The sequence below is a fragment of the Dendrobium catenatum genome, unplaced genomic scaffold (assembly GCF_001605985.2).
Source record: "Dendrobium catenatum unplaced genomic scaffold, ASM160598v2 fragScaff_scaffold_54, whole genome shotgun sequence".
NCBI lineage: Eukaryota > Viridiplantae > Streptophyta > Magnoliopsida > Asparagales > Orchidaceae > Dendrobium > Dendrobium catenatum.
The window spans coordinates 1,077,711-1,091,754 of record NW_021318516.1 but is presented as its reverse complement, the minus strand read 5'-3'; the positions used below and the strand labels follow the sequence as shown (position 1 = coordinate 1,091,754).

At 34.3% G+C, this 14,044-nt stretch overlaps 1 protein-coding gene across 1 annotated transcript; it reads right to left on the bottom strand.

The window, feature by feature from the left end:
* Positions 1-562: 562 nt before the first annotated feature.
* On the bottom strand, positions 563-13,348 carry LOC110114703 (probable sugar phosphate/phosphate translocator At3g14410). The gene is made up of 8 exons (XM_020847656.1): positions 13,109-13,348; positions 11,879-11,986; positions 11,677-11,711; positions 8,038-8,150; positions 7,667-7,928; positions 7,306-7,574; positions 1,193-1,359; positions 563-891 (listed from the first exon to the last, which is right to left on the bottom strand). The coding sequence occupies exons 1-7, from the start codon at positions 13,205-13,207 to the stop codon at positions 1,214-1,216; spliced, it is 1,032 nt and encodes a 343-aa protein (XP_020703315.1). The 5' UTR covers positions 13,208-13,348; the 3' UTR covers positions 563-891; positions 1,193-1,213.
* Between the last annotated feature and the right edge of the window lie 696 nt (positions 13,349-14,044).

Sequence of the window (14,044 nt, the reverse complement as noted above, 5' to 3'; positions counted from 1 at the left end):
ATAACTAGTGGTTTTTTGTTGGCTCACTATGCCACATCTGTAGGTAGGAATTGCAAATTTTGTAGGGCTATTTTGTAAAATTAAGGAAATTTCTTTTTTAAGCTATATATATATATAACAAATAAACAATTAATATAAATTTTGTAGGGTTATTTTGAATTAATTTTGTAAAATTTGTAAGAAGAATAAATAATTAATATAGTAATTTTCTAGTATAAAAATGGCAAAAAAAAAGCAAAAATCGACACAAATAAGGCAAAATATTAAGGTTTATTGGGGATAATTTTATTTTGAATGAACTTTTAGACTTTTTTAATAAAACGAATAAGAATTTCTCCAATTCTAATTAGATGATCTAAAGTCAAATTTTCCATCTAAAATTATCAAATATGAAAACAAAGGTTTGCAATTAAATTTTGAATAAATAAATATCTTAATGTTTTTAATAAATTAATCACACAATGCTTTTAATAAATTATAAATAAATTGTGAAAAATAATGATAAAAAAGGTGGATTTGAACGATAATTCTATAGAATATAGCAACAGAAGCCACCCACCCATTCATCAGAACAACGTTTAAAATAAATTATGAATAATAAGATGCCCTAGAATGAATCAATATTTCGTTAAAAAAAAAGAAATAACGACTTATTTTCCCCTTGCTCTCTCGGCTTCTGGGCTGCTATTCCTCCTCAACTCTTAAATCAAAATAGGCTGAGAAGGGCTACTTAAACAAAGCAGGTTCCACCAAATTAAAATAACTGTTAGATGCACAATTATCTACCTTAACAAGTAAAATGATAAGTAGGCATCTGTAAGGACACTTTAAGCAGCTATAAGTTGTTCAGCTTTCCTTGGCTTAAGCAGCTGGCTTCTCCAAACCAGTAATCTGGAGTTTTGCAGGAAAGAAGCAAACATTAGAAACAACAATAATAATATAACCCTTTTTTATTTTTGTGACGAGGACCTCCGCTTCGCGGCGAGTAAACCCCGGTCGACCTAGCAGGCAACCCACACCATTTACCCAGGCCAACACATAAGGTTGTCACGGCCGCCCAAGGGATTCGAGCTCGGGACCTGGGCTTTGCCCAGCCGAGCTCCCCCCACCTGAGCTAAGCTGCGGTGGGTAATAATATAACTTGAACAAGTGAAGAAGTTGATTGAAGGGTGTGGAAAATGGAAATACATACAGAAATCAGACAAAAAAACTCTTATCTTGCTTCATTTGGAGGAACCAACTGTACATGAGAATCATTGGATGTCACTTCAATTCTAGAATTGGTGTTTCCAGACGTGTTAATCCCAGATGCTTCCTTCTTGAGCTTGTGATTGTTATATGCTACAACACCAGCAATGGCTGCAAATAGAAGTAGTTTATGATGAGAAAAGCAAAGTCATTATTTGCATCAAAGTATTAGATCAAGGTTGGATAGTTTCAAAACTACTAGTACTTGAAAGATGGGTAATGCTGTGAAGAGGCAATTACATTAGGGATAAGATTAAAAATAAGAAAACCCAAATTTTGGATATAAAACAAACTAATCAAAAGAAATTTTAAATTAATCCCTATATAGAGCCAACCTACCAAATAAAGATCCATGGATTGGCTAGTCAAGCCATCTCAGGTATCCTATCAATCTTCATCCTATGATTAAGATTTCCTACCTCCTAATCTTAATCACGATGATTCCAATCGACAAATCATCTTCACTCATAAACTCCCACTGAATTGATTTTTAATCTCAGAAATATGATTCGAGTATACTTGTCATTGATAGTCCTCATCAATAAATCAAACCATCAAAACTTCAATGATCATGAACACTTGAATTCCTTCAAAATTTGGAGCCCAAATCACGATCATGGATGATATGTTCAATCATCCTCATTATCTAAATCCCAATTCATGGGCTCCCCCTCTTTAAGGCTTTCACTCTTAATTAGATTATAGCTCCAAATGAGGGAAGCCTGGTTTCACAATCTCCTTTTTCTACGACTTAGTTGCACTAAAAAAATAACTCTTATTTCCAATTTGATGAGTCTCCTTTAGCCCATACCTTTTTGTTGTCTCCTCCGATAGGATGTTCTACTCCAAGGGTACCTTTTGCTCCATCAATAAATCAGTCATAGCAGGTAAGACTTCTCCATGATACACATCTAGCAAAAAAACCATGAATGGCTTAAGTTTCTCCACATTGACCACCAAATACATTTTCATGTATGGTAGAATCTATAGTTAGCAAGCATTATCCCTAGTTTTCTTGGTAATTGGAAATGGCTTATATCAGATTGGTTACTGTTTTTTTTTTTTTTCCTTGTCCCATGATTTAACCATTGCTTAATTCAAGCCATGAAATATCACACTTGGTAGTTGGCTTTGACATGATGATAATCAGATCTTTCTCTGAACATCTTTTATGTCTTTCACATGTGTTTTTCCGCCATCATATGTACTTTATGATTGACTTCAAGAAATTTTTAACGTCAACTCCACCATCAGTAGTGGGGATGATGAAGAGTGATGAAGAAGTAGAAGTCAAATATATTGAGGCAAGTAACTCAAACAAACCACAAAAAAAATCTTCAACATTATGTATAACACGATTGAAATCAAACTGCAGGTAAGGTAGTTTATCATCCCAAGTCTTGGAATGGTTGTTATTGTCGCCACAAACCATCAACTGTTCACCAACTCCATTTGGTCATCCACCTATATGGACGGAAGGCAATGCTCCTTCTCAACTTTGTATCCATCTCCGTTGGTCAATGGAATTGGGATCAAAATGTGCTTAAACAATTTGGAATTATAATAAAGCAACCTCCTCGTCGATGATGGTTATTCAGCGTGCAATCAAAATGGTCATCTTGGAGAAGTGATCCTATAACACAGATATTTTTTGCCTGGTTTTTCTTCAAAACTTTTCCCAAGAACTGCATGGAAATACTTATTAATTGATGGCTTCACAAGGGTATAGTGTCTACATCTCGAGCTTTCGATTTGCAGGCTTGAAGCTGTTGCACCATGCATTCCTTCATGAACTTGTACATGTCCTCTTGTATCTTTGGCTAATATATGCAGCACTACAAGTTTTTTAAAATTCTCGTCCACTCCAAAGTGCACAACTGTTCTTGATGAATGTGCCTACTGCATGTATTATATTATCAGTCTCATCAAGCATACATAAGTATCTTCCTTTGTTAAGAAGGCCATCTTACCAAGTGAACTCTAAAAAAGACAAATTCCTCAAGTTTTCTAAGACCCTTCAAAGAAAGGATCCTTCTACATATATATATATATAGCATACTTGGTTCAACTTGTATAATAATATTTTAACAAGAAAGGACTAGTGGTGGCTAAGAGATTTGTTGAACAATACACTCAAAACATGCGAAAGGAGCGAAAATTGGCGACTCAAGTGACGGTTGACGGGCTCGACGCGTCACTTGAAAGGTCAACCGACCTCTGATCACCAAACGGACTGCGTCATTGCGATCAGAGCATCAAACTCTCCTGAGAGGGAGTTCATCGCATTCAAATTGGGCGAAAGCAACTGAAGTCAACGACCGACACCTGAAATGGACGCCTGACATTGCCAAAACGATGTCCCATCGCAAAACGAACTTCACCGTTGCGTTTGGCATCTCGACGATATCTAAACGGACTGTAATTTTGGCTAATGAAATTCACGCAAGAAAATCAGCACGCAGCCCGAGGCAAAAAATGCACATATTTTGAGAAAACGCACGCAAGTCAAAGGATCAACGTGTGAGCTTCTAATTCATTTATATAATTTTAATAACATAATACTATTATTATAATAATATTATTATTATTTTAATTATTAAAAAAATCAATCAAATCAAAATAAAGAAATCAGTTCAATTAATTACCAGGAGGGCTTCGACTCTTCCAGCTGTCGACGGCTTGCTTGTCGTGTGTGAGGAGGTGAAGGAGAGGGGGGTCGGAGGCGTGGGCTAGCAAAAGAGACAAAGACGGGGAGGATGAATCGAGAGAGGGAGAGAGTTAGGGCCGAATCATTTAATAAAAGCTTTGGAAAAAAAATAAATATAAAAAAATATTTAGAATTATATTAATTATTATAAAAAAATGACTTGCACTATTTTGCGTCGTGCGCCCATACGCCATGGCGTGGATGTGGTGTCATGCCGTGGATGTGGCGCAAACAGCGCATGCCATTTTGAACACCTGCGCCGCGCCGTACACATGGGGCCGTAGGTGCGTCGCGCCGCACCGTGCGCCATGGCGAGAGCTATTTTGTGCCATTGACATTTATGTTCACACTGAATGAATTTCTCAACTTTCCATTATGCGTGACCTGATCAATATTTGTGTCTATCCTACTTATTTTTATGCTCTAGACACGTCGATGTGATCCATTGTGTGAAACAAGCGTTGATTTCAATTTTGGTCAAGGCATTCCATTTAAGATTTATGCATGAATCCACCATTGACAACCTCTATAAGAAATTTTTTTATCATTCCTCTTTGAGTCATCCAACATTATCTTCTTCAACATAATTCCATCTTCCAAGCTGTTTCTCTTGATGATCTCACTTACATATCATATTTCTTCAAATAAATGATAAACCTTCTAAACAACTTGGCCATCATTACTATTCTCAAATGGGATTCCTTTCATGGCTCTTTTCCAACATTTTTTCTTTTTCTATCAGAGAGATCACTTTTGCTTGAAGATTCTTCAATTTCTTAAACACTCTCTCTTATATAAACTAATCATCACCAAGATTACCAGTCTCTTCATTCAAGTATTCATTAGGGTACATAACCTTCATTTTTGGATGAGTCTGCGCTGTTAGACCCACTGGTTGTTGTCTCTAGCTCAATAACATTATTTGCATTATTAGTACTGTCCCCTTCCTATCACATTCTTGATAGAATTTTTTACATTCCCAACAACCCTTGTTCTTGATATATGATGTAATTCCTCTGCTTTTCTGCCTTTCATCCATGCTAAACTAGGTCTTAGAATGGCTTCGGGATCACAATCAATAATTACTAAGACAATTCCTTCAAAATAATATGAATGCTTCTAAACACATTCACCAATCCCCTTACTCTTCGCATGCTCAACTCTACTTCACATTCAACATAGATATCAATGTCATATCGCCCATTTGAAAAATGATCATTCAACATCTTCATTATGTTGATATCATTCATCAGTTTAGCAACTCCGATAGTTGTGGAAATTTCACTATCAAATATATTTACAATAAACCAAAAAAATCATCCTCAAAATTGAGTATTAAGTACTTCAACCTTCATATTTTTTATTTCTTCCACAACCCATTTATAACTTATGAAACATGAGAAAAACTCAACTAATACCCTATAAAGATATAGTTGAATCCTTAACTTACGATAAAACCTTAATAAATGTATTCACAAAGTAGCATCAAGATCTGCATGCTATGTTACAAACATAGGGCCCAGAAAATGCTCATTGAAAATTGACATGCTAGAGTGAAAAATTAAACTCCAAAAATGCTTCTATAATTTTTTAAAAAAATGCTATAATTCATACGTGGTATCTCCAAAAAATATTTACAACAGTCTTTTAAATGATATGGCACACTGAAGGTGCAATAAAAAAAACATTAAAAAGTTAAAAAAAGAAGAATGAAAGATCAAAGCCCTAGAAAAATGCAACACAAAGCCCTAAATCCAGCATGGTAAAGATGAGAGTTATTGTTCACTTAATAGAGCCCCAATTCTTTGCAGTATCTTCTCAACTTTCATCCCTTAAGATCAAAGGTGATTGTCAAAATAGGTCATAGAAATTTAAGAACTCAGTTGTTCCTTTTGTTTGCTTGGACTCAAGGCCCCACATGAGCTTCTACATTAGGCATTTTAAGTATCAAATTCAAACATGATGAACTTGCCACGGTAGGATCTTAAGACATCATCATTCAATGTTAGGGATCTAATTATGTTGATTTGCTTTTTAAATGTGGACCAATATGACTCCTATATAATTGAGACCTATTTCCTATATAACTGGGACCTATTTGTGCTTTACCAAAAGTAGTTGCAAAGCGGTGATATCATTTTCACTAATGTGTAAAAATGAAATATTCATATTTAAGGGATTTTGAAGGTGTTTGTAGAGTTTAAAAAAAAATATTGATCTTTAACCAGTAATGTTAAAGGTGTGTTGATCACTCGCCTAAGTGCTGAAGCAAGGTAAAACAAGTCTATGGTGCCTCAATACTTTTCAAGACTATGCTATCAGCCTATCACTAAGGCACGTCTAAGCGAGTGTCTTGCCTTTAGGCTCCAGCTGTCTGGAAAGTGCTTATAGATTAGTTTTCAATGATAATAATTTGACATGAGGTGAAGAGAAACAAGAAATCAGGAGTATTAGAAACACGCATATGCGCTTGGAAACAATTTACACAAATTTTGGGTACAACAGCTTCAAGTTTAAGAAATATAAATATGCGCTTAGAAATAAGTTACACAAGCTGTGGGAAGAAGGGCGTCAAGTTTTAGAGTAGTAAACCTTGAGGATGAAGATGTGTGTAATGAGAAAAGAAAAAGATGGGAGACAAGAATTCCATTAATGGAAAAAATATATATGAATGATAGTGAGGATAAAGTACATAGCAGGGAAGATTTGATTACCCCTAGTCCATGCATGCCAACAGCTTTAGCAGTTTATCATACTTGCTTAAGATAATATATTACTAAGAAGTTTGAATTTGGAATATAAAGGAACCTGAAAATTCATAATTTCCCAATCTTACTATAATGTAATGATTATCACTTCATGCTCTTAAAAATGATCATCACATTTAAAATTTATTTATTAAGCGATATTAACTATTTCTTCTTTAGCGTCTCATTTTACTGGAAAAACATCTAAAGTCGTGCCTAGAGCTTTGAACATTGGACAAACATGACTCCTTACAAGTCCATAATGTGTTTTACAAAATTGTCCCTAACTTCATCTAAACAAATGATAAAATCTAGTAAATTAATAATTTGTGAAACATGGTTTCTACCTTAAACAACCAATGAGCTCTAATACAGGATTTAAAGAGGAATTGAAAAATAACCTTTATGGTGCATTGAAAGAGAGATTATTTCTGAGACAAAATGATCTTCCAACAAATATCAGAAGAAAAAAAAAAAGTATAGCATTATATGTAATTAACGTTAATCATGTTAAGTTAGGCATGCCATAAACTTTTGCAAATACATGAATTTGGCCAGTCTCATAGTAAAATAATAACTTAGTCAGATTTTGCTGTACCATACCTATTCCATAACCAACTAGGTTAATAAATGTTAACTTCGTATCAGAAAATAGGGCAGCAGATAATAAAACTACCACCCAGTCCCTGACAACCCCAGCAACACGAATAGTCAGTGCACTTGTCCTTGAGATAACAAGAAAAACCGAGAGATTGAGCACAAAGGTGCAGATGCAATTAAGAAACAATATAAGCGGTGGAAAGTTCCAGGGCCCAGCTGAATCCATTTTTGGTTTGTCTAGGAATAACCATGGGATAAAGAGACAGAATGCACTGCAAAGAATGAATAAAATTTTTTTAACGAATGAAGACAAATTATACTTTTCTAATTTATCATCTTAAAAAAGGTGTGAGAATTAATATACCTGCATGGACTGACATAGTACATCACTGATATTGAGTTCAGGCGTATCCCTTTTCTTTTCACAAAAATTTCCATGAAGATAAGCCTAAGAGCTTCCCCTACAACCCCGCCCATCTGATATACCACTCCAACCCAACTAACAGTGACTTCCCCATAGGAGGCAACAATAACCCCAAAACTGATGACGGACATTATCAGGAACATTCTGCAAGACAGCACTTCAAGACCAGCTGCAGCTCCAAGAATGAAGACAGCTACAGGCACTACAAATGCAACACAAAAAATAGCACATTTCCACATCAAGAGATGAAGAGAGGGAATAAACTATCAATGTGTTCAAAAAGAGAAAGGGGGTGAAGAGACGTTACTTACTAACAGCTTTCAACATCTGCGCAAATGCAACAGAGATGTAGAGGTATGCACTGTTTCCCAACCAGAGGGTCATTGCAAACATTGCACCAATGGGAATAATGGAGGTAGCATATCTGGTGTTTAATAAGCAAATTAAGACTGCCCATAACCTCTACAAAGAAATAGCAATTTTTGGAAAACTAGTTGACCCTATCAGTTTATAATTGATAATAAATAAATAAAAATTCTCAATAAGAGAAGAAAAGACTTTGCAATTTTCATGAGTTCTTGATAGTTGCATGATGTAAGAGAATTATCTTCATACCATAATAAAAATAAACAAACATCAGAGGATAATATAACAGCTATTATCTCTTGCGGTCCACAATAAACAACTAAGTCATTCAATCTTGATTGATAAACAAGTCAAAAGCGGATCATCATCACAGGATAGCTTTTACAATGAGAATAAATGATAAACACTCCAAATCACTTATGGAGTTGCAAAATTATCAATATTCATTATGGAATCATCTGTCATTATTTTATTAATATAGTTCATTAAACATCTCCGTTAGGATATTTATATGAGATGTAATTTAAACATTCCTAAAGATGATTGGATAAATTATTGTCTGCAAGTTTTATATAAGGAGGATGAAGAAACATACAAGTATCTTTACGGATTTAATGCTGATGTTAGATCTTATTAACATTATGATGGTGTATCAACACAATCTTCATATTCACCACAATGCCAAGCTTAATATAATGAATTAATCATCTATCTCCCACATCAACATCATATCAAGTTTGATGTCAGCATAATCAGTATTATGACCAGCATTCCTCCACTACTTATGTTTCATCATTTCACCAGTCATTTGTTAAATAGAAATAGATACATATATGCCACACTATATAGGTTAAGCATGCAATGCAATAAATTCTCCTGTAATTATAAGTCCAAAGAGCAGCACAATGCCTATTAGGATCATTTGGAAAATTAGACAAATGATAATGATAAGCACAAATTGAGCAAGTGATTGAGATTGTACATAAGCTTGAGCCAAAGCCTTCTACAATGATTGTAGATGCACCTGAGGCTGCGCCGAGGTCCTCTAAAGTTAGCAACACAGCAAATTTTCCTATAATCACTAGTCCAATTAGCAACACAATGCCCACAAGATCATCCGAAAATCTAGAAAAATACTAATGACCTCACAAGTTGAGCAAGTGACTGAGATTGTATCTAAGCTTAAGCCAAAGCATCCTATAGCAATTGATGATGCAACTGAGATTCACCCTCAGTTCACATCACTTCCATAAATTATCAATGTCTGTGAGACAATTCATATAATACTACAAGATGATCTACAATTGGTAGTACAAATTTCTTCTTCTGTATACATGCAAAATTTTGATTTTAAGCTTCCACTTCTACCACGAATGCATTGTCATGAGATTATATTCTTCATTCAAAATCAAAGACAATTCTCAGTTAACTGCATTTATAATAACATGTTGCCTACAGTTTTATTCAAGTATGTTTGCATTATCCCAGAAGGTGCCTCGAAGGTGCCTCGAAGGATGTACAAGAACCAATTTCACAACTTCCTCTACCACAAAGTGCAACAGCCAACTTTTTGGGAGATGAGTTCTTTACAATCTCAGAGAAACTGATCTAAGAAAATAAAATAATTTAAATTTATTTTTGCATTATTTGATTCCTATAAACCTTAGCCGCTAATCATCCCCTCTTACTCCTCCTTTCCTCTCTTGATTATGTCCAAGAGATTCAGGTTCTTCCTCTTCTCCTCCCTCTAAAACGCCTTTATTGAATACACATTCCCCTTCCCTCTTTTTAGCTGCATCATAAATATTATTTTTCTTCTCCATCAATTCACTTTTAGAGGAGCTAGTCACATCAAGTGGTCCTACTTCACCAAGCTTTTCTCCACTAACAGATTCCTTTCATTTCATGCATCCATCAATAAATTTCAGGATTTTTTTTTATCTCTTTAGAAGTGCATTGATTTTTCATAACAGTCCTCACAACCAAGTCTCTTATATACAATCTACTTTTGAAATCTTGTAAAATGTCTATGACAATACCTAGTGTATGCTCTTTGCTAATGATATTTTTCTTATTGATAAGACTAGAGAGTGAGTAGAAGGAAAAACTTGAACTATGGAGGTCAACCTTAAAGTCTAAAGGCTTTCGTTTGAGTAGATATAAAATTGAATACATACAGTGTAATTTTAGTAGAAATTGATCTAGTGGTGGGTTTGTGACATTGGGTGATCTAATCATTAAAAAGAGTTCATATTTTAGATATCTCGGGTCTATTGTTCAAAGTGATGGTGAAATAAATGATAAAAGTATTAGTAGAATTCAAGTTGGATGGTTGAAGTGGAGGAATGCATCGTACCTATTGTGTGATAGAAAAGTATCCCTCAAACTTAAGTGAATATTTTATAAGATGGTGGTGAGACTTGCAATCCTTTATGACGCAAAATGTTGGCCCTTAAAAGAGAAGCATAAAATTAAATTAAGTGTTGCAGATATGAGGATGCTTAGGTGGATGAGTGGCTTTACACTTAGAGAGAATACGAATAAGTGATAAGATTGGACTAACTCTAGTGACAGATAAGATTAGAGAGAATCGTCTTAGATGATTTGGTCACATTAAGCGTCGGATTTCCGATGCCCGGTTATGAGAGTAGATGTATTAGATCTAGCCTATGTTAAGATAGAGAGAGGTAGGCCTAAAAAGGTTTGGTCATAAAGTATTAGAAATGACCTTTTTTTATTGGATTTAAATGAGAATTTGACTCTTAATAGGACATAATAGAGAAAACCTATTCATATAGCCAACCCCTTGCAACGGGATAAAGGTTTGATATTGTTGTTGTAAGAAACATTCAACTTTAAAGTTTAATGAAACTCCATTGCCAACTTATCCTGGAACATTAACAAGCCATCTTTCAAATTCCCTCATCTCATCCAAGGACAATTAACTATTTTGATTGCTTTATTTACACTTCTAAAATGCACGTTCATAACTTTTATATAATGATGTGCAGCCAATTTTTCTCTTGAATTCAACTTTACATTTTTGGTAATCATTTTTTTCCATTAAAAATATGAATAAATTCTCAGAATGAGAAGCTTCAATGCTGATGGAATTTATACTTGCATGCATAAGTTTTGTAATCCTTCATTAGTTCTCAAATAGAATGTGAAGTGCTAAATGCTCTTAGCTAGACTATGAAGAACTGGCCCTCCTCTTTTGGTAAGGGTTTACTTTAGACTTGTGAAAACTGAAAAGTAAGAAAATAAAAATCTCTCGAACAAAACCTTTTGAAACAAGCAAACCGGTTATAATCTAAAGATTTCGAAGATTAACTTCACATATCATTTTGTGTGTTCCATTATGCACGTCATTATATTACCCATATGGCCATATTTTTACTGGAAGCTTCAATTCAAACAAAAGGCATCAGAAACTTTTTTCCATTATGATAGATCAATTGAAGTTTAAAATAATAAAAGTTGTGTCACAACAAATATTTATTCCATTGACAAAAACATTCAAAATTAAATGAGCTATAGCATATGCGTTAATAATGACATAATCAACATTGCTCCATACTCACATTTCTGGTGTCACTCCTTCCTCAATCTTTATAATCTGAAGGAAAAAAAAAAAAGAAACAATGAAGACCAGTATAAAGTACTGTGAAATGAGGAATAGGCTAAGAAACGATTCTTATAATCAAATTAATCACGTCCAATTATACCACTAGCAAATAATAGAGGAAAAAAAAACATGCACAAGAAGATTGCTAAAAAAAGTACCTTTAGAACTTTAGTTAGGATAAAGCACAGCACAGAAGAAAAAATCATGTGCAACAACGTCAATGCCACTGGATAAGGGAAGTTGATTTCCTTCGAAGACAAAACCCACTGCAGTAATAGGTTTGTAGGTCAGCTTAAAACAATTTCAAGTTTTATTTTCAAAGATGAAGAGAGGGCACTATTGTGCAAAAACATCCTAGATTTAGTTGTTTCCACTATAAATAAATCCCCTATGCAACCTACAAGAAAAGGAGGCTTATGCATTTCATATAAATTAAACCCTAAAGAAATTTGAATTTTAATTTGACAACCTAAATCTCTTACATGATGCTTCATAGGCAATGACATATAATCAAACAAAAAAAATTATGGGGCTATTTGGTATCCTATTTTAGGCATCATTGAGCAAGATTTTGCTTAAATCTTGCCAAATAGAATATCCTAGCATTTTTTTAAATCATATTCAGCTGCATTAATGGTTATATCAAATTTATTAAATCTTTGACATGATTTAATGGATTTAAAGACTTTTTCTCTTTAAAATCTCAAATCCTGAAGCAAATAGTTAAACATTTTAGCAAGAAGTAGCAATATTTAATGGTGGGCATGCCAAACGATTTTTAGGTTTTAGTCCTATCAAGATTTACTAAATTTGGATTTGTAGGATTTGCTAAATTTGGATTTGTAGGATTTGCTAAATTTGAGTTTAAATCATGCTTGTAACCGAATAGCCCCTTAAGTTATTTGTTCTTAGTCACCATTGAGTCCTTTGCTTTAATGACAACAAGAACGACATTTTAAAGATATTATAATAATCAAGGAAATCTCAGGGGTTCAGTTTTGGCGATCTAGGCTAATGTTATCAGAACCCTAAACCAATTTAAAGAAGTTTCGTTTTAGGATTCCCCAATTTAAGCTTCGCTGAATAGATAAAAACCAACTTTACCTAACTAAACCACTAATAGAAGTACACGAAAATTATAACTCCTATAAGGCCCTAGCCATGCAATGAAACTGAAATTCGATAACCCACGCAACTCCAATTCATATTGATTAACCGAACACATCTGAGCACTTGACAAGGCAGCTGCTCTTCTATATCCTCTAACGACCCTTGCTTCACGGGACTCAGCAGATTCGCATAAATAGCAGCAGAATGGCAATCAGAGATACAAACCAAAGTAATTTGCAAACCTGCGAGGGGTTCAGAAAGGAGATAGAAAAATATACCTTGTTGAAGAAGATTTGACCACTTGATATGGCAATGTAGAGGATGAGATAGGCGTAAGTGACGCCGCTGTCCTTGAACTTCTTCATCCACTGATCCATCGTCGCCACTGTCTTCTACCGCCGGAGTGAAGCCAGAGAGATGCGAAGCCTGCAGTCCAAGGGAAGACTTTTGGTCACGGTGAACATGCTTGGCCTCACTGCCAAACTAGTACAATATATATTAAGAAAAAAAATATTGTATTTCCGATGCTTTCTTCACGACTTACGTATAAAGCACTTGAAGTTGTTTTATTTGCGCTGATGGTCCGGACTATATTAGCTGGAACGGTATGGTTAAATCCTCATTTAAGATCTTCATTAATTCCTAGTGTGCAAATGGGCAAATTATTATGTGCGGCTCCAGAGTGCTGCATTTTTATTATATTTTTTATGTATTTTTATAAAAGGGCAGCCAGTACATAATTTTAATTTCATATTAGATATTCTTTTGTTGATATTTGTAAAAATACATCAAAAGCATAGCAAATATCTTACTCATTAATTATTTGATGCTCTTTTATTGTACTTTTCAAATACTCAGTAAAAAGGTAGTAAAATTGCAGCTAATATACAATTAAAATTATGTATTATCCGCCCTTTTGCAAAAGTACAATAAAAGCGTACCAATCCGGACGCAAGCTTGCATCCAGGGTCCGCACAAAATAATTTGCCGTGAAAATGAGCAATATAATTCATGGTTTTATTACATCTTGCATAAGAGTTATGCTATGTGATTCTCAATTTTTTGCTTAATTGATTTTAGTTATGAGAAATGGGCTTTATTTGTGAGGGGTTTCTTACTGCTTCTCAAAGTAAAAAAAAAAAAATTATTAAAAAGCTACTTTAAAGAGCAGTAAAAAAATCATCTTAAATGAAGCCTTAAATAACATATATATT

Bases quoted from the DNA above. Each gene is read 5' to 3' on its own strand.
- LOC110114703 (XM_020847656.1), bottom strand. From the start codon at position 13,207: ATGGATCAGTGGATGAAGAAGTTCAAGGACAGCGGCGTCACTTACGCC. The intron at 11,987-13,108 runs GTATATTTTTCT...CTATTACTGCAG, and splicing joins GTCAAATCTTCTTCAACAAG to TGGGTTTTGTCTTCGAAGGA. The intron at 8,151-11,676 runs GTGAGTATGGAG...ATTAAACACCAG, and splicing joins GAAGGAGTGACACCAGAAAT to ATATGCTACCTCCATTATTC.